This window comes from Scyliorhinus torazame, chromosome 8 (assembly GCF_047496885.1).
Source record: "Scyliorhinus torazame isolate Kashiwa2021f chromosome 8, sScyTor2.1, whole genome shotgun sequence".
Lineage (NCBI taxonomy): Eukaryota > Metazoa > Chordata > Chondrichthyes > Carcharhiniformes > Scyliorhinidae > Scyliorhinus > Scyliorhinus torazame.
Window position 1 is genome coordinate 150,185,233 of NC_092714.1, and position 19,923 is coordinate 150,205,155.

The following is a 19,923-nucleotide window of genomic DNA, read 5'->3' on the forward strand; positions in this document are numbered from 1 at the left end:
ACAGAGTACAGAGTTTAGCTGGGTTTTGTATCCTGTAACTCAGTCACTGTGTACAGAGTTTAGCTGGGTTGTTGTATATTGTAACTCAGTCACTGTGTACAGAGTATAGCTGGGTTTTGTATACTGTAACTCAGTCACTGCTTACCGGAACAGCGCGGGATGTGGTGAAGAGCACTTTCAAAGGGACGGTGCAGACTCGATGGGCCGAATGGCCTCCTAGGGGCTGGTTTAGCACAGTGGGCTAAACAGATGGCTTGTAATGCAAAACAAGGCCAGCAGCGCTGGTTCAATTCCCGTACCGGCCTCCCCAAACAGGAGCCGGAATGTGGCAACTAGGGGCTTTTCACATTAACTTCATTGAAGCCTACTTGTGACAATAAGCGATTATTATTTTTATTATATTATTATTCTGCATTGTAGGAATTGTCTGGAATTGTATTCTAAGTACAGTGACTGAAACCCATGGGCTAATCAGGTTGGTCTTTATTTTCCAGGGTGCTATGGTGGAAAAAAGGATCCTTGCCAGGGTACACACTCGATTTATTGTCTCCCTAGCTTACGCCTTCCAGACCAAAGCAGAGCTGTGCCTAGTGATGACCATCATGAACGGAGGAGATTTGAGGTAAACACTCTCCTCACTCAAACAAGGTCTAAGAAACAGGAATAGAGAGGAAATTCATGTCACTGGGTCATCGCAGAGCTTCACAATTAATCAATGTTCTGGAGACAAACAGAGCATCCAATTAGCACAAAGCAAGGTCCCACAAATAACCAATGAAATGACTGAGCTGCTAATCTGTTTTAGTGGTGCTAGCTGAGGGGTGAATATTGGCCAGGACAATATTCTTCTTTTTTTCCTTGGGATGTGGACGTCACTGGCAAGACCAACGTTTGTTGCCAATCCTTGATTGTCCTTGAACTGAGTGTCTCGCTCGGCCTTTCAAAGTGTGTAAAGAGTCAACCACTTTGCAGGGTGGCATGGCCACACAGTGGTTAGCACTGCTGCCTCACAGCCCCAGGGCCCTGGGTTCGATTCCGGCCTTGGGTGAAGGTCTGTGTGGAGTTTGCACGTTCCCCCCATGTCTGCATGCGTTTCTCCAGGTGCTCCAGTTTCCTCCCACAGTCCAAAGATATGCAGGTGAGGTGAATTGTCCATACTAAATTGCTCCTCAGTGTGCAAAGGTTAATTGGGGTTGCGGGGATAGGGTGGGGGTGTTGTTTCAAACGGTCGGTGCAGACTCGATGGGCCGAATGGTCTGCTTCTGCACTGTAGATATTCTATGATTCTATGTTGTGGATCTGAAGTCACATGTAGGACAGACCAGGTAAGGATGGCAGATTTCCTTCCCTAAAGGACATTAATGAATGAGATGGATTTCTATAACAATCGATGATAGGTTCATGGCCACCATTAATGACTAGCTTTAAATTCCAGAGTTATTTATTGAATTTGAATTCAGCGAGTTGCCGTGGTGGGATTTGATCCCATGTCCCACTCCAACATCATTAGTCTGCTCAACAGTGCTTTATAACTGCAGGACAGGTCGACGTGAAGCATGACAGCTCCATGCTGACATGGTTTTCGGGGGGTGCCCCATCCATCCCCTAATTATTCCAACCTATGTTCCCACCCAGCTTGAATTTCACCTGCAGACAGCAATTTATTGGAGATCAGTCACTGAACAAGGAAGGATGAGAAAGCAGAAAATTGGGGCATGTTCCAGTAGTCCTGGGGCCGACTGGGAGGGAACAAGGACAGGAACCTGGTGTGTATAAAATGCGCACTATCGGATAGGCCGTCCATGATGCACCCATTGGCTTCAGATACTCCCGCTGAAGTAAATTGTTCCCACAGAAAGTGCAGACCACAACGGGCTGACAGGATTCCAACTCCAAGCACCAGGCCCAGTCGGGGAAAAACAGAATGGAAAACAAATGACAACAAAACATGACCAGAAACTGTCAGCAAAAGCAGAAAGGTGGACAGGAACTGATTGATAAATGATTGATTGATAGGAAAACTCAGACCAATTTGTGCAACTAATGAGAAGACTTCAATTTATAGTGACCCCTATGGCTTCAAGCTATCTCCAATTTGTTCACACTGTAGAAACAAATGGATAGATGAGGATAATGCAGTGGATGTAATATAATCTTTATTATTGTCACAAGTAGGCTTACATTAACACTGCAATGAAGTTACTGTGAAAAGCCCCTAGTCGCCACATTCTGGCACCAGTTTGGGTGTGTTCTGGGAGTGCCCCATTTCATGGCTGTGCTGATGTGATATTGAACAGAAGCAGTTCAAACCAGTCCTTCTGGACAGCATGGCAAGTTAAGGATAAATGACGGAATTCTCCGCTCCTGAGACTAATGTTGACACCGGGGCAGGATTCGTGGAGCACCGTACCTGGAAGATTCAGTGACTGTGGGGGGGCTAGCACAGGCGCCACATGGAACACAATTGATTCCAGGGAGAACTCCGGGTCCATGATTGACTCATGGGAGGCTGACAAGCTGCAGCCACATATACACACTTCACTCCCCACACACACACCAACCCAGCCAACAAGATGGCACTTGTTATGCTGAAGTTCCCCCAATCCCACTGATGAGTCGGCTGGGGCCAGAGGGAACCAAGGAGGGGTGCCCTGGGGGAAACCCATGCGACCAATGGCCGTAAGTTTATAGTGGGCAGTCAGCGGCATGTGCAGCTGCATGGCTGCCTTGCAGGTTGCAGCAAAGGTGTTCCATGCCTGTCCACCGAAATCCCACAGCCCACCCCCTGGCCACATCCCGCTACTCACCCCAGCTCCCTGGCCAGCGGCACAACTGTCAGCAAGCTATGGCAATGTTGGACACTTTCCGTTGTTATGGGCCAGGGTTCAGAGAACCCCAAAGTGCAGCATGGAGGTCACCTGACCCACAACTTTTAATAGATTGTGGTATGGGGAGCACACTGACCACTCTACAGGTGTGGTACAGCAGAAATGGAAAAGTATTTTTTAAAGCAAAACAATGTTTATTCTATGAACTCAAGTTAACCTTTCGAAAACAAACAGTGAACATCTTAGCAACCATCAATTCAAATACACCCCCAAGAATACAACACTAAGTAATCTGAACTAAAAAAGCAGAAGTAGAGCTCAGCTCCACCCACACTCTGACATCACTCCAGTAACATGAGCAGCTCCATTTCTTAAAGGTACATTTCTTAAACACCCATTTCTTAAAGGGTACTCTCACATGACAAAGCTAATAGCGTGATTATTAACAACATCTGGAAACCAAAATACAACAAGAACACACAGCATACATGGACTTCCAAAAATGTTTTTAAAATGGTAAAACATCTCAAATCACATCACAGTACTGTTCATGATAAAATATTGAGGAAACACTGTGACAAAATAAATGGGAAAATATAAATAAGCTTTCAGTTGGGAGACTAAATAACAAATCGATTTCCCTATGGAAAAGCATACGGCAGCACATTTTTAAAAATAAATTTACAATACCCAATTTTTTTTTACAATTTGGGAGGAAAAATATGGAGGCTCCTATTCCTTGGGAAGTAAATGGACATGAGCTTCCCAAATTATTTGAGGTATTGAAGAAGGTTAACAAATCCTGAAAATGTGTAAACCGAGTGTTTCACATTCAAAGACAGCATTGCTTTCTCTTTTTTTTAAAAATAATTTTTATTAAAGGTTTTCATAAAATATCAATAACAAAATGAGAAAGAAAAAAGAACCCAACAGGGTTAAGTACAAAACACAATCTAAAAAAGCAACCCCCCAAACCCCTCCCCCCGTACATAAATAATAAATTAACATTAACACCCCGACTTAACACAACAGGTGTATACACCCCCTCAGACCCTCCAGTGTAAATAACATAAACAAAAATAAAGTAAACCCCCCCCCCACCCCCCGAGCTGCTGCTGCCATTGACCAATGTCTAGACAGCATTGCTTTCTCAATGAGCGCCTCTACTGAGTTGATGGTTGACATGTTGCATCTCAAAACCCAAACATCCTCCTTTTCATAATGAATAAAAGATCCAGACATCCCCCTTTTCCTAATGAACGGAAGACTCATTAGCATGCTCAGTCATGTGTAACGGTGAGTTAACCAAGTTATGTATTATTCTCATGCATTGAATTGAAAGTCTCCATAGTCCCAGATGACCATAGGCCGCTTTCCCCTTTGAGCGAGAGAGCTGACTGGTGGTGATTTAACCTGAGGGTTGCCACACCTCAGGCAAGGGGAAAGGTTGACAATGCGGAGCTTTCATGAATAACCTCAGCCGGTACTGGAATTGAGCTGTGGATTTGTTGATTGTGTCAATGCAAATCAGAATGCAAAGTACATGTGTGTTATATGCCTGGAAGTACTGGTAAATGAAAGTTTAAAACCCTCAAAACTTCAAAGGCATTTGAAGACTAAGGATGGTGAGTTCAAGGACAAGCCTCTTGATATTTTTAAATGGATGCAGTGATAACTTAAATCATCAGCTGAAGTCCTTCGAAGAAATGTAACATCGAGTGACAAAGTAAGTGAGATCGTGAAGCCCAAGCAGGCTCATCTGACATATTAAAGAGAAGAAATAATGGCCGGTCGGTGTGGGTCATGAAGGTTGGTTGGCATGGGTCATGATGGTCAGTCGGTGTGGGTCGCGAAGGTCGGTCAGTGTGGGTCGCGAAGGTCGGTCAGTGTAGGTCGCGAAGGTCGGTTGGTGTGGGTCGCGATGGTCGGTCGGTGTGGGCCGCGACGGTCGGTCGGTGTGGGTCACGAAGGTCGGTCGGCATGGGTCATGAAGGTCGGTCGGCATCGGTCCCGAAGGCTGGCCAGTTGGTATAAGTGGGTCACGGAAAAAAAAGTTTGATAAACACTGATATAGAACTTTAATTCTTCCGTCTTTCCATTGCATTGGACCCTCAGGCTAATTTGTTCTCTCGGGTGTGAATATTGTGCCATCGTGTAGCCTCAACTTTGCTTGTGAGTGCTTCATTTTCAGATCACCAAGTTCAACTACTTTGCACAGGTCTGTGGCGGTCATTATGTTGCATGACGCACCAGTGCCACTTGACACTCTTCCAGTTATCATTGTAACAGTGACAAACCATTTGCCACCCATAGGCTTTACGAAACAGCACGGTGGCACAGTGGTTGGCACTTTTGCCTCACAGCACCAGGGACCAGGGTTCAATTCCGCCTTGGGTGACTGTGTGGAGTTTGTACGTTCTCCCCGTGTCTGCGTTGGTTTCCTTCGGGTGCTCCAGTTTCCACCCACAGTCCAAAGATGTGCTTGTTAGGTGTCTAGGGATGTACAGGTTAGGTGGATTGGCCATGCTAAATTGCATCTCAGTGTTTAGGATGTACAGGTTAGGTTACAGGGCTAAGGCGAGGAATTGGGCCTAGGTGGGGTGCTCTTTTGGGGGATTGGTGCAGACTCGATGGGCCAAATTCCAGGGTTCTTAATTCTATGGAACCGACCTATTCTATGGTGTGCAGTGCTCCATCAGATCCTTCTGCTGATAGTCACTGGAGAGCTATCTATTTCGGCTTGCTTAGCTTTTTTCTCGCCAAACACTTGTGTGTGAATTATTTTGCTTCCTGCAGTTAAAACATTGCTTTCCTCAAGCTGAACAGCCCTGCTTTTCCTTTGTACTATGTCCTTTGCAGTATTTGCATCCTCCCCTTCGTCTGTGATAGCTCTGCTCTTTCAGCCTGCTATGTCTCTCAGCATAACGTATTTCCTGGTCTGCTCTGCCATACCTGAGTCCTAACTGATTTAATTTAATTTTAATAATCTTTATTGTCACAAGCACGCTTACATTAACACTGCAATGAAGTTACTGTGAATAGCCTGTAGTCGGCAGACTTGGTGCTTGTTCGGGAACACAGAGGGCGAATTCAGAATGTCCAAATTTCCGAACAGACACGTCTTTCGAGACTTGTGGGAGGTTTGGGCAGCACGGTAGCACAAGTGGATAGCACTGTGGCTTCACAGGGCCAGGGTCTCAGGTTCGATTCCCCGCTGGGTCACTGTCTGTGCAGAGTCTGCACGTTCTCCCCGTGTCTGCATGGGTTTCCTCCGGGTGCTCCGGTTTCCTCCCACAGTCCAAAGAGGTGCAGGTTAGGTGGATTGGCCATGATAAATTGCCCTTAGTGACCAAAAAGGTTAGGAGGGGTTATTGGGTTATGGGGATATGGTGGATGTGAGGACTTAAGTGGGTCGGTGCAAACTCGATGGGCCGAGTGGCCTCCTTCTGCACTGTATGTTCTATGTTCTATGAAACCGTAGTACCCGGAGGAAACCCATGTAGACATGGGGGGAACGTGCAGACTCCGCACAGACAATGACCCAAGCCGGGAATCGAACCTGAGGCCCTGGCGCTGTGAAGCAACAGTGCTAGCCACTGTGCTATCGTGCCGCCCTAGGGTTGTAGTTTGGATTTCTGCTTTCAAAGTTAATTTTTCAGTGATTTTCATGATTTTGTCAGAGGAAACAGTAAAACGTTATGTTCCGTACACATACACATCACAGATACATGCATATGCACATACATATATAATACATACAAACAAACACGTACCAATAGAACACCTTCAGCTTGCTCACTCTTGCCCCTTTCTTTTTCTGGCACGTTCTCTTCGAGACTTGATTCCTCAGATGAGCACTCCATAACTGAACCCTCCGGTCCAAAACACATTCAAAGTCTTCTCCATGTTTTCTCTATTTCATTAAAGCTCCCAATTGATACCACTGGCTGCTCCTTTCAACCTTGTGCAACAGTCTGGATTAGTTATGATGGCATATGCCGTTTAAAAAACTTTCAGCACCGTTCTATATCTGGATATTTTGAAGATTATCCCGGCATGGAGAGCAAGGAGTCAATCAGAAGAGGATTATACAGTGTGCATCTGAAACTTTTTAAACATCTCTAGTCTGAGAGAGGGCCAGGAACGTGACAAACTCTGAACCTGCACAACAGTGAATGTTCATGTTTTTCTGCAGAATGTAATCTGTTTTGGGTATTTTAAAGTTAATCCAATCATGCTCCTGCTTTTATCTCCCTGCAATGATGTTATCGCTCTAACTTCATTTGGAAATGGCTGGTTTGGAAACACCTGCTCTGCATTTCTGGGGCATGTATGTTTAATGAGGTTAGACAAGAGCCTTGCATTTAGTCTTTCACACTTTCCGCTTGCATCCCATTTCAGCACCAGTGAAAATTGTGTTCAGCAAGATATTATTAATGTTTTGCACTAATATGGTTACATATTACCAACTAACTTTCAAAAACTGTGCATGCAAGACAATAAAGTGGCACGGAATCATATTGTACAGCATTAACTACCGTGTGTCATGCTGTACTTCAAATGCCATTTTATTCTAATTTCCAGTTAATTCCTTCATGCATCCAGGAAAACCCCGAATTCACAGTGAGCACTTTAACCTATTGAGAAAGGTGACCAGACAGATTATTCACTCATTGTGGGTCTGAAGTTTCATTACCTTTTAGCAAGTGCCACCCTTTGACACTGAAACTTTGATCATGGAACAGCAACCTGTTCTACACACTGCTATACTGATCAAAAGCTCAACCTGAAAGACAAGTTACAGCCCTGTAGGTGAACCGTCACCACCTTTTCTTCCATAAGTCAGCTGATACTGTATTCATACAACCTGCCTCTCTCTCTGAGCTTAGGAAGAGAAACCATTGTCGAAGATGCTGTGAAAGGGTGTAGGTTTGATAGGAGAGAGTGAAGCATTAAATTCTAAGAAAGGTAGGCACTGATTTTCATGCAACATCATGTTCAAAACTTTGGAGAGGAAAGGGAGATGGAGCATAACGTTCATGAATTGTGGGGTCTAAGCTGGATGATGGATCTAGGCTGGGTGGTTACGCTGAGGAAGGGAAGAATACATGAAGCATGGCATTCATTTCCATTGGCTATGGTGGGTAAAGAAAAGGGGGGGGCGGGGGAACGGCAGAGGCAGCTAAGCAGATGATCTCAATCTTAGTCACAAAGATGTCCATGAGCTCCTTGCACTTATTGTTGGTGATAATAATAATTTTTCCCAATTAAGGAGCAATTTGACGTGACCAATCCACCTAACCTGCACATCTTTGTGTTGTGGGTGTGAAACCCACGCAGACATGGGAAGAATGTGCAAACTCCACATGGACAGAGACCCAGGGCCAGGATTCGAACCGGGTCCTCAGCACCACAGTCCCAGTGCTAACCACTGCGCCACATGTCGTCCTATAATTATTATTATAATAATAATCTGCTACCCACTGTGCTACCAAGCTGCCTATGAGGCTGCAGGGGCCAAGGGAGAGAGAGGAATTTAAGTAGCCAGTTAGCATTGGAGTAGGGAAGTCAATGATTATCTTTTCTCTGCAGGATGTTCCTGGAACAGTAGACTAGACCAGTTGTAAACCTTATGTATTCTGGTTTACTCTCTTGAACTTGAAGGAGTGAAGGTGGAAAAGACTGGGATTGGAGGCAGTAAATATTTTGATGGGAACAATGGTATCAAGGGTAGAGTAGAATTGCTACAGAGATAGTATGAATGGAAGTCCAAAGACCAGGCACTTGGGAGCTTGAAAGTGCAACTGTAAGTAACTTGCAGGAGAATTTTTTCTCGGGGAGATGAGAAAGTAAGTGGATTTGGAAAGTGGAATGGAAATGAGTGATGACAGATACAAGATAGTAGTCAAGATGGTTTTGTCTGTGATCACAACCATGCGTGTAGAGAGGTTACATGGGGTGGCAGTACCGAGGGGTGGCTGAGAATATAGGTAGCAAGGTTGAAACAAACAAAGGAGAACAGGAGTGGAGTGAAATCAATGCAAGGTGGGGTGAGAAGAAGCTGACATCGCCAAGGCCTATCAGCGTGAAAGCTGAAGGATAATATCCTGTGGAGAGACACAGGAAAGAGGTTGGGGAAGTACTAGATACCACAAATTTTAAAGGAGAGGCAACAGTGATGTAAGAAGCCAAACTTTGAAACAAGAGAATAAAGTGTCAGATAAGCTGGGGAAGGCAGCAAGATGCAATTTGGTGATAAAGGCACCCTGCCAACATGGAAGTTTGGGGAGGACAGGTGGAGGAAAGTATAGCTGGGGAGAAACTTTAATTATGGATAAATGCCACAAACCAGTCAACCAAGGTTTAGAAAGAGAAAATGCTGGAAAATCTCAGCAGGTCTGGCAGCATCGAAAGGAAGAGAAAAGAGTTTTGAAAAAGAGTAATTGGACTCGAAACGTTAGCTCTTTTCTCTCCCTACAGATGCTGCCAGACCTGTTGAGATGTTCCAGCATTTTCTCTTTCGTTTCAGATTCCAGCACCCGCAGTAATTTGCTTTTATTTTTTTTTCAACCAAGGTTTAGTCAAAGTATGATATCAATGCAGTCAAGCACAATAAGGTCAGGAATGGTCTTGTTTTACAAGCACTGTATTTAGACACACGTCAACCATTTTCCTGAGCCTAAGTTTCTCCACTTTTAGGAGATTTTCTCCCACTAAGCGCTCTCAAATGCCTAAAGAGTATTCCATTTTTCATCCGATCATCTTTGAGCTGTCCAAATTCACATGATTCTGCTTACTGTGTTACTGCAGTGACATGCTGTTCAATGGGTTATCTTTTCCCTTGAACTCTTGTGTTGAACGCAGAGCATTCCATCAAGGCTTTCATAATCTCTGTTGTCTGTTTTCTTTGTTTGTTGGATAGATTTAGGGTGGTAGCAGTCACTCCCAGCAGTGTTACAAATATGGCTATTCTTATCAGTTCTGGCTTGTTAATCAAACCTGTTGCCAGCTCGTAGTTTTGCCATTGCAAGTGAAAAACTACCAGTTCTGCCACATATCAGCTTTCATTTTGACAGGAGCTGGGAGGGAGAAGTTGAGAGCCATGTTAACTCACCCACCGTTTTACTTGTAGCCTTGCATTCGGTATGCGTTTGCTTCTCCTTGCCCTTTTTTTAAGCAGATTTTTTCAACCAGATTTGAACATTTCATTTTTTAAATAAATTCAGAGTATCCAATGGCGCCGTGAAGCAACCGTGCTAACCACTTGCGCCACCGTGCTGCCCTGAACATTTCTGTGTGCCCTTCTGAAGTGTGTCTTCTCTGCAGATTTCCAGGATTTCAAATCTGTATTTCATCTCCACTTCCTGAAGTGAGCGTAGGGTGGCAGTTTACAGAGCTTAGATCATGACCAAGGTCACATGACTACAGCAAGCCAGATAGATCATGTAGTTTTGCTGCATTGTAAAACCCAAATATGTTCTTTTTCATAATGAATAAAAGATCCAAACACAGCTCATTGTTAATTTTTAGAGCAATAAAATTGAAAAGCCGAGAGATTATGTTAAACATATGAAGACTTTGGTTAGACCACATAGAGTGCTGTGCATAATTCTAGTCTCGATATTATATGAAGGACAGTGCAAAAAACGATTTAGAAAGATGATAGGAACTGAACTGAGGGATTACAGCCATCAGGAAGACTTAACTGGTGGGAACTTTTCTACAGAAGAGACTAATAGGTGACCTGGTAGAGATCATTAAAATGATGAAGAAGTTTGATGGAATAAACATAGAGTAGGTATTTCCATTTCATGGGGGGGCGACTCCAAGACCAAGGGCCACAGAGGAGAGGTTCCCCAACTGTGGTTCATGACTAACAAACAATTGGGGCCATGGGCTCCAAGGCAGCGATGGCGGCTAATGGAGGCTCAGATTTGACAGTCCTGGGATTGTCTTTTTTAAATTCATTTATGGGATTTTGGCATCGCGGGTTGGACAGCATTTATTGCCAATTCCCAGTTGTCCTTCAGAAGGTGGTGGTGAGTTGCCTTCTTGAACCACTGCAGTCCTTGATGTGTAGGTACACCCACAGTGCTGTTAGGGAGGGAGTTCCAGGAAGTTGCCCCAGTGACAGTGAAGGCACGGCGATATATTTCCAATCAGGATGGTGAGTAACTCCCGGTGGTGGGGTTCCAGGTATCTGCTGTTCTTGTCCTTGTAGATGGTAGTGGACGTGGGTTTGGAAGATGTTGTCTAAGGAACCTTGGTGAGTTACTGCAGTGCAGCTTATAGATGGTAGACACGGCTGTTCATCGGTGGTGGAGGGTTTGAATGTTTGTGGAAGGAGGAACAATCAAGCGGGCTGCTTTGTCCTGGATGGTGTCGAGCTTCTTGAGTATTGTTGGAACTGCACTCATCTAGGCAAGTGGAGAGTATTCATTACACTCCTGACTTGTGCCTTATAGATGAAGGATAGGCTTTTGGGGGATAAGGAGGTGATTACTCGCCGTAGGATTCCTAGCCTTTGACGTGCCCTGGTAGCCACAGTATTAATGTGGCTAGTCTAGTTCAGTTTCTGATCAACGATAACCCCCAGGATGTTGATTGTGGGGGATTCAGCGATGGTAATGCCATTGAATGACAAGAGGCGGTGGTTAGATCCTCTCTTGTAGGAGATGGTCATTGCCTGGCATTTGTGTGGTGCAAATGTAACTTGCCAATTGTCAGCACAAGCCCTATTAAACGTGCACAATCTTTTTTTGCCAATGGGCGTGGTCTAGTCCAATGATTTGGAGTCCCAATTGCTGACACCAGCAGAGCCTGCAAAATGGTAGGTTCTTTATTGCTCTTTTTGTGTCTGTACGCCTGCTGTTGAATCCTGCCTGCGCCACCCCCCCCCCCCCCCCCCCCCCCCCCCCCAACCCCCCGCCCCCCACTCCGTTATGAAACTGCTCTCCCAATTCTCCCTATGGGCTCACACCAAGTGTGAAACATAAAAAAGGAGTCACAGCATAGAACAGTATGAGAAGCACTGCCATTGTGAAAAGACAGTAAGTAGTTAACGATTCAAATAAGCTAATAAATTTAAAATGCCCAATGCAATTGGGTAGCACCTCATCTTCTCCACCTTCATCCCTTTTTATTTCTATCCATTTATTTTCATTTCTTCCATCGACCTGTTTTTCCTCACCATTGTCTTCCCTGCCCCCACCCCACCTATGAGGGCCAATTTTTCCCTGTTTCAAGTTGTCCTTTGACACATGCTTATCCCTGTTCTGCCATTGACACATTCCGATCTCTTAATATGCCCCCATCAGCAACCTTCTTAGTCATTATCACCACCATTTACATTCCCTTTGTCTTTCTCAATCTCCACTATTTGCTGGCCCTCTATCCAGTCTCACTTCTTCACCTCCCCCCTGAAAACCACCCCCTCCCCCCACAACAGTACAAAGCTCGTCCTATTCCAGCTCTCTCCAGCTTTGACAAAATGTCATCCCGACTCAAAACGTTAGCTCCCTTCTCTCTCCACAGATACTGTCAGACCTGCTGAGACTGTCCAGCATTTTCTGTTTTTGTTTCAGGTTCCAGCATCCGCAGTAATTTGCTTTAATCTTAAATCCAATAAGGAATTCAGAGGAAATTTCTTTACATAGAATAGCAATGTTTTTGAATGAGGAATCTAGCACCCTCAGCTAATGTTCACGTGGATATGTCAATATAGGGACTGGGAGAAGTTAAATTCAATTCATTAAATGAAAAAGCTAGTCTTGGTAATAATGGTAATTACACTATCAGCGATTGTTGTAAAAACCCATCTGGTTCACTAATGTCCTTTAGGGAAGGAAATCTGCCATCCTTAGCTGGTCTAGCCTACGTGTGACTCCAGTGAGGTTAACAAAGAACAAAGAAAAGTACAGCACAGGAACAGGCCCTTCGGCCCTCCAAGCCTGCGCCGACCATGCTGCATGCCTAACCAAAAACATTCAGCATTCCGGGGTCTGTATCCCTCTATTCCCATCTTATTCATGTATTTGTCAAGATGCCCCTGAAATGTCACTATCGTCCCTGCTTCCACCACCTCTTCCGGTAGCGAGTTCCAGGCACTCTGTGTAAAAAACTTCCCTCGCACATCTCCTCTAAACTTTGCCCCTTGCACCTTAAACCTATGCCCCCTAGTAATTGACTCTTCCACCCTGGGAAAAAGCTGCTGACTATCCACTCTGTCTATGCCCCTCATAATTTTGTAGATCTCTATCAGGTCGCCCCTCAACCTCCATCGTTCCGGTGAGAACAAACCGAGTTTTTCTATCATCTCCTCATAGCTAATACCCTCCATACCAGGCAACATCTTGTAAACCTCTTCTATACCCTCTCCAAAGCATCCACATCTTTCTGGTAATATGGCAACCATAATTGAACACTATATTCCAAGGTTGACTTATAATTGCCCTCTGAAATGGCCACTCAATTGGATCAAATTGCTCTAGAAAGGTTAAAAAGGAAGAAAATTAGATGGGCCACTCGACATGGGCCTAGTACTGGAAATGACAAAGATACACTATGCCAGCTGACCCTGCAAGTTGCCTTTATCAACACCTGGGGGTGGGTTGGCACGGTGACGCAGTGGTTAGCACTGCTGCCTTACGGCACCGAGGAGCCGGGCTCAATCCCGGCCCTAGGTCACTGTCTGTGTGGAGTTTGCATATTCTCCTCGTGTCTGCATGGGTCTCATCCCCAAGACCCAAAGATGTACAGGGTAGGTGGATTAGCCATGCTAAATTGCCCCTTAATTGGAAATAAAAAATTGGGTACATAAAATTTTTAAAAATCAACACCTGGGGGCTTGTGCCGAAACTAGGACTAATCGAGTAACATAGTACCCAATTCATTTTTTTCCAATTAAGGGCCAATTTTAGCATGGCCATTCCACCTACCCTGCGCATCTTTGGGTTGTGGAGGCGAAACCCACTCAAACACGGGGAGAATGTGCAAACTCCACACGGACAGTGACCCAGAGTCGGGATCGAACCTGGGACCTCGGCGCCGTGAGGCAGCAATGCTAACCACTGCGCCACCGTGCTGCCCCTAATCGAGCAACATAATCATTGTCATGGAATCATATCTTACAGACAATGTCCCAGTCATCACCGTCACTGGGTATGTCATGTCCCACTGGCAGGACAGACCCACCAGAGGTGAAATGAAAATCGCTTATTGTCACAAGTAGGCTTCAATGAAGTTACTGTGAAAAGCCCCAAGTCGCCACATTCCGGCGCCTGTTCGGGGAGGCTGGTACGGGAATTGAACCGTGCTGCTGGCCTGCCTTGGTCTGCTTTCAAAGCCAGCAATTTAGCCCTGTGCTAAACAGCACCTGGTGGGCGGCACAGTGGTATACCATTCAGATGGAATGGTCCTGGGAGTCCTCAGCATTGCTTTTGGACTCCATGAAGTCTCCTGGCCGAAGGTAAATCATGAGAATCATAGAATTTACAGTGGCAACCATAGAGCCCATTGAGTCTGCACCTGCCCCTGGAAAGAGCACCCTACTTAAGCCCACACCGCCACCCTATTCCTGTAACCCAGTAACCTTTTTAATTTGGACACAAAGGGCAATTTATCACAGCCAATCCACCTAACCTGCACATCTTTGGATTGTGGGAGGAAACCGGAGCACCCGGAGGAAACCCACGCAGACACGGGGAGAACTTGCAGACTCCGCACAGATAATGACCCAAGCCAGAATCGAACCTGGGATCCTGGAGCTGTGAAGCAACTGCGCTAACCATTGTGATACCGTGCTGCCCACTGTGCTGTCGTGCCGCCCATTGTGCTACCGTGCCACTGTGAAACCTCATGCTGATTTTCATTAACAGCCCCACCCCATCAGCTGATGTGTCAGTGCTCCTCCATGTTGAAAATCAATTGGAAGGGGCACTGAGGGTGGCAAAGGCACAGAATATACTTACAGAATTATACAGTACAGAAGAAGCCCTTCGGCCCATCAAGCCTGCACCAACAAAAAAACTTACTCTAATCTACACTCGTCCTACTTCCCAGCACTTGGCCCAAAGCCTTGATTGTTATGACATTTCAAGTACTCATCCAAGTACTTCATAAAGATTGTGAGGTTTCCTGCCTCAACTACCCTCCTAGGCAGTGCATTCCGGATTCCCACCGCCCTCTGGGTGTAAAACGTTTTCCTCAAATCCCTTCTAAACCCCCTGCCTTTTACCTTAAAATTAAGCCACTTTGTTATTGACCCTTTAGCTAAAGGGAACAACTGCTTTCCTCCCACCCTGTCCATGTCCCTCAAGCTTATACACCTCAGTCTGGTCCCCCCTAAGCCTTTTCTGCTCCAAATAAAAACAATCTGAGCTTATCCAGCCTCTCTTCATAGCTAAAATGTTCCATCCCAGGCAACATCTTGGTGAATTTCCTCTGCACCCTCTCCAATGCAATCACATCCTTCCTATAGTGCGGTGACCAGAACTGAACACAGTACTCCAGCAATGGCCTAACCAAAGTTCTGTACAGCTGCAACATAACCTCCCCGCTTATATCTGTGACATGACTGATTAAGGTATGTGTCCCGTTTGCCTTCTTAACTACCCTATTAACCTGTCCTGCCGCCTTCAGGGATCTGTGGACAAGCACGCCAAGATCTATCTATTCCTCTGAGCTTCCTAGTGTCCTGCCATTCATTGACCACTCCCTAGTCGTGTTACTCCTTCCAAACTGCATCACCTCACGCTTTTCAGGGTTAAATTCTATCTGCCACTGATCTGCCCATTTTTGTTTTATTCATTCATGGAACATAGGCATCGCAGGCTGGCCAGTGTTTATTGCCCACCCCTAATTACCCTTGAGGGGGCAGTCAAGAGTCAACCATCTGATCAATCTGTCTATATCCTCCTGTAAGCTAGGACCTTCTTCACTGTCAATCACCTGACCAATCTTCATGTCATCTGTAAACTTACATAACACCCCCTCACATTTTCTTCTATATTGTTTATATATAATCACAAACAAAAAGGGACCCAGCACAGATCCCTGCGGTGAGCCACTGGACACCAGCTTCCAGTCGCACAAACATCTACCGTCACCCTCTGTCTCCTCTGACTAAGAGATTTTGGATCTAACTTGCCACCTCACCCTGGATTCCATGCGCTTTTACCTTCTTTGTCAGTCTCCCATGTGGGACCGTGTCAAAGGTTTTGCTGAAATCCATATAAACTGCCCTGCCCCCATCTACATACCTGGTCTCCTCCTCACAAAAATCAATCAAATTTATTAGGCATGACCTCCCTCTGACAAAGCCATGCTAACCATCCCTGATCAAACTTTGCCTCTCCAAGTGGAGATTTTGTCCGTCAAAATTTTCTCCAATAGAATCATAGAATCATAGAATTTACAGTGCAGAAGGAGGCCATTCGGCCCATCGAGTCTGCACCGGCCCTTGCAAAGAGCATCTACCTAAGCCCATACTTCCACCTGAAACCACACCTTCACCCTATCCCCGTAACCCCACCAATAGTTTCCCTACCACTGACATATAGTTCTCTGGTTTATCCCTACTACCCTTCTTGAAAAGTCAAACCTATTAGCCATTGTCCAGTCCTCTGGTATCTCCCTGTGGTCAGAGAGGAATTCAAAAATTGTGTTCCAGCCCCTGTAATTTTCTCCCTTGCCTCCCACAGCAGCCTGGGATACAATTCATCTGGATCTGTTGATTTGTTCACTTTTAAGCCCACCAACAATTCCAGTACCTCCTCACTCCCTATGTACAACTGCTCAAGAACTTCAGTTTCTCTGTCTGAATTCAGCACCCATATCCTCCCTCTCCAACTTGAAGACCAATGTGATGTACCCATTTACAACCTACCAATGTCATCCAGCTCAACTCACAGATTATGCCCTTGGTTCCTAAAGGAACATACTCTTTCCCTAGTTATCCTCTTTCCCTTGATATACTAATGGAGTATCTTGGGATTTTCCCTAATCTTAGCACCAGTGATTTTTCATATCTCCTCTTTGCTCTCCAAATTGTTTTTAACACTCCATGAGGGCCTTTGTAGATTTGCTCCCTTTGTACCTGTCAAAAGCCTCACTTTTCCTTTCCATCCAGTCCTGAATATTCCTAGACATCCAGAGTTCTCTGGATTTGTTACTCCTACATTTCATCAAAAGGGGACATGTTGGACCTGTATTCTCGCCATGCCCCCCACTGTTCTGCTGTCGATTAACCCAGAGGTAGCTGCTCCCAGTCTACTACTCTGGCCAGATTCTCCCATATTTTAATAAAATCAGCATTCCCCCAATCTAAAACCTTCCCCTACTCTGGGTAGGGGTTGTCAATGTCCATCACCAAGAGTGGCTCGGTATCACCACGATTGACTGGGCTGGCTTAATCTGGAAGGACGTAGCCTGCGGCAGGTGGTAAGGGTTAAAGCTTGTAGATTACCCAGTCAAATGTTCGAAAACCATGCTGCCCACCATGTTATGTTCTTCTTTTCGATATAAATGTGCAATTATACAACAAGGACGAGTAAAATAATAATCTGGGTTCTTTATTTGAAAATAAGACTATATACAAATATAGGAGGCTTGAATATACATGTTTGACTTCTCCCATCTATTGCTGTAGACTGAATATAAATTCAGCAGATATTTGGGAACCCCACCACCTAGAGTTTCCCCTCCAAGTCACTCACCATCCCGACTCGGAAACATACCGCCGTTCCTTCACTGTCGCTGGGTCAAAATCCTGGAACTCCCTCCCCAAATAGCCCAGTGGGTGTACCTGCACCTCAGGGACTGCAGCGGTTCAAAAAGACAGCTCACCACCACCTTCTGAAGGGCAATTAGGGACGGGCAATAAATCCTGGCCTAGCTGACGACGTCCACAACCCTTGAAAGAATAGAAGAAAACACAGAGTGCAACCTTCTTCTCATGTGTGACATGTTGCACTGTGGCTTGTTAAGTGGATTCCCTTAACGTCTACCACTAATTCTGGGTGGCTGCATTCATTCGTAATGTGGGGAACCGTCTGGTCGAGGTGACCACAGCCACAGTCTGGGGGAGTCCTTGATACCCTGTTTGTGGAGGAGGTCTGTTGTCCTTGCATGGAGAATGTGGATCACTGTTTACAAGGGAGGTCGGAGCCTGGAGGTTTCACTGTTGGATCCCTCACCCGATTTTACTTGTCATATGTAGCAGTGGTTGGAATATAGAAATCCTTGTTGCCAGGAGTAGTCGAATCAAATAACAGATAGATTTAAAGGGAGACTTTAAAAAAAAGGCATGAGAGAGAAACAAATCGTAGATTTTGTTGATCTGGTGAGCTGAAGGAGGATAAGAGGAGGCTGGTGTGGAGCACAAACACCAGGTTAGACCAGGTGGGCCAAAGGGTCTGTTTTTGTGCTGAAAATTCGATGCATTTCTCTGTAATCCTGTGAGTTGCCCTTTCTTGAATGTTATTTTGTCAAACAATGCCTGTGCTATTGCTCCTCTCACTTGCTCTCTCTCCAGATATCACATCTACAATGTTGATGAAGACAACCCGGGTTTTGATGAGGAGAGAGCCTGTTTCTACGCAGCCCAGATTGTCTGTGGCATGGAGCACCTTCACCAGTCCAGGATTATTTATCGGGACCTGAAGCCAGAAAACGTGCTCCTCGATAACGATGGTGAGCTGTCACCGGTGTGGGGGGTGGGGGGGGGATGGTGTGTGTGGAGTTTGAACCACGAGAGAATTCCATGGGGAGCGAGGGGGGGGGGAGCGAACTGGTGGCTCTGGTTGATTGATTAGACGCCATCAGGGTCAGAAACCACTCCGATTAGAAAGTGTATTTGAACTTTGACCTTGAACACTGAGGTTTAGAGGGTCACTGTGGATGGTGTGCAGTGGTGATGCAGCAGTGTGCAGAGATCACCACAAGAACACAAGGGTTAGGAGCAGGAGAATACTCACCACTTGCCTGGATGAGTGCAGCTCCAACAACACTCAAGAAGCTCAACACCATCCAGGACAAAGCAACCCACTTGAACAAATATTCACTTCCTCCACCACCGGCACACAGTGGCACCATGTAAACCATCTACAAGATGCACTGCAGGAGCTTACGAAGTCTCCTTACACAGCACCTTCCAAACCCACGACCACTACTATCTAGAAGGACAAGGGCAGCAGATACATGGGAATCCCACCACCTGGAGGCTCCCCTCCAAGTCACTCACCATCCTGACTTGGAAATATATCGCTGTTCCTTCACTGTCGCTGGGGCAAAATCCTGGAACTCCCTCCCTAACAGCACTGCGGGTCAAAGGTGTGCATGTGTTGGGGGGAGGCGGGGGGGGGGGGGGGGGGGGGGGGGGGGGGGCAGTTTATCAGTCGGCTTTGTTTCAAGATATTAGGGGATGAGGGTGGAGACATTGTGAAGTATTCGGCGAAGTGGAATGGGAGACTGCAGGATGTGGGTTCAGAGGGTTGAACGAGGTGAGATTGGGCTGGGGCGGTCAGCGGGGGAGCTGAGCATCGAGGGGCGCTCAGAGTTGGAGTAGTGCTCAGGTCTGGGGTGGCTTAGGGTGGGTGGTTGCTGAGGGTAGGGGTTGCGCTCAGGGTGGGGTGGTGCGCTCAGGAGCTGCTTAGTGTGCAGGTTGGCTCGGCTCAAGGTGCGGTGTGCTCAGTGTGGAGGAGGATCAGGGTGGAGGAGGCTCGGTGTGAAGGAGGCTCTGGGTGGAGGAGGCTCAGGGTGGAGGAGGCTCAGGTTGGAGGAGGCTCAGGTTGGAGGAGGCTCAGGGTGGAGGAGGCTTAGGGTGGAGGAGGCTCAGGGTGGAGGAGGCTCCGGGTGGAGGAGGCTCGGGGTGGAGGAGGCTCCGGGTGGAGGAGGCTCCGGGTGGAGGAGGCTCGGGGTGGAGGAGGCTCGGGGTGGAGGAAGCTCCGGGTGGAGGAGGCTCGGGGTGGAGGAGGCTCAGGGTGGAGGAAGCTCCGGGTGGAGGAGGCTCGGGGTGGAGGAGGCTCAGGGTGGAGGAGGCTCGGGGTGGAGGAGGCTCGGGGTGGAGGAGGCTCAGGGTGGAGGAGGCTCGGGGTGG

At 46.4% G+C, this 19,923-nt stretch overlaps 1 protein-coding gene across 1 annotated transcript in view; it reads left to right on the forward strand.

The window, feature by feature from the left end:
- The window catches only part of grk1a (G protein-coupled receptor kinase 1 a), a 130,373-nt gene that overhangs the window by 89,012 nt on the left and 21,438 nt on the right, over positions 1 to 19,923 (forward strand). The window contains exons 2-3 of the mRNA XM_072514357.1: positions 495 to 622; positions 18,361 to 18,518. Coding sequence (XP_072370458.1) covers positions 495 to 622; positions 18,361 to 18,518 — 286 coding nt within the window. The remainder of the gene's footprint in view (positions 1 to 494; positions 623 to 18,360; positions 18,519 to 19,923) is intronic.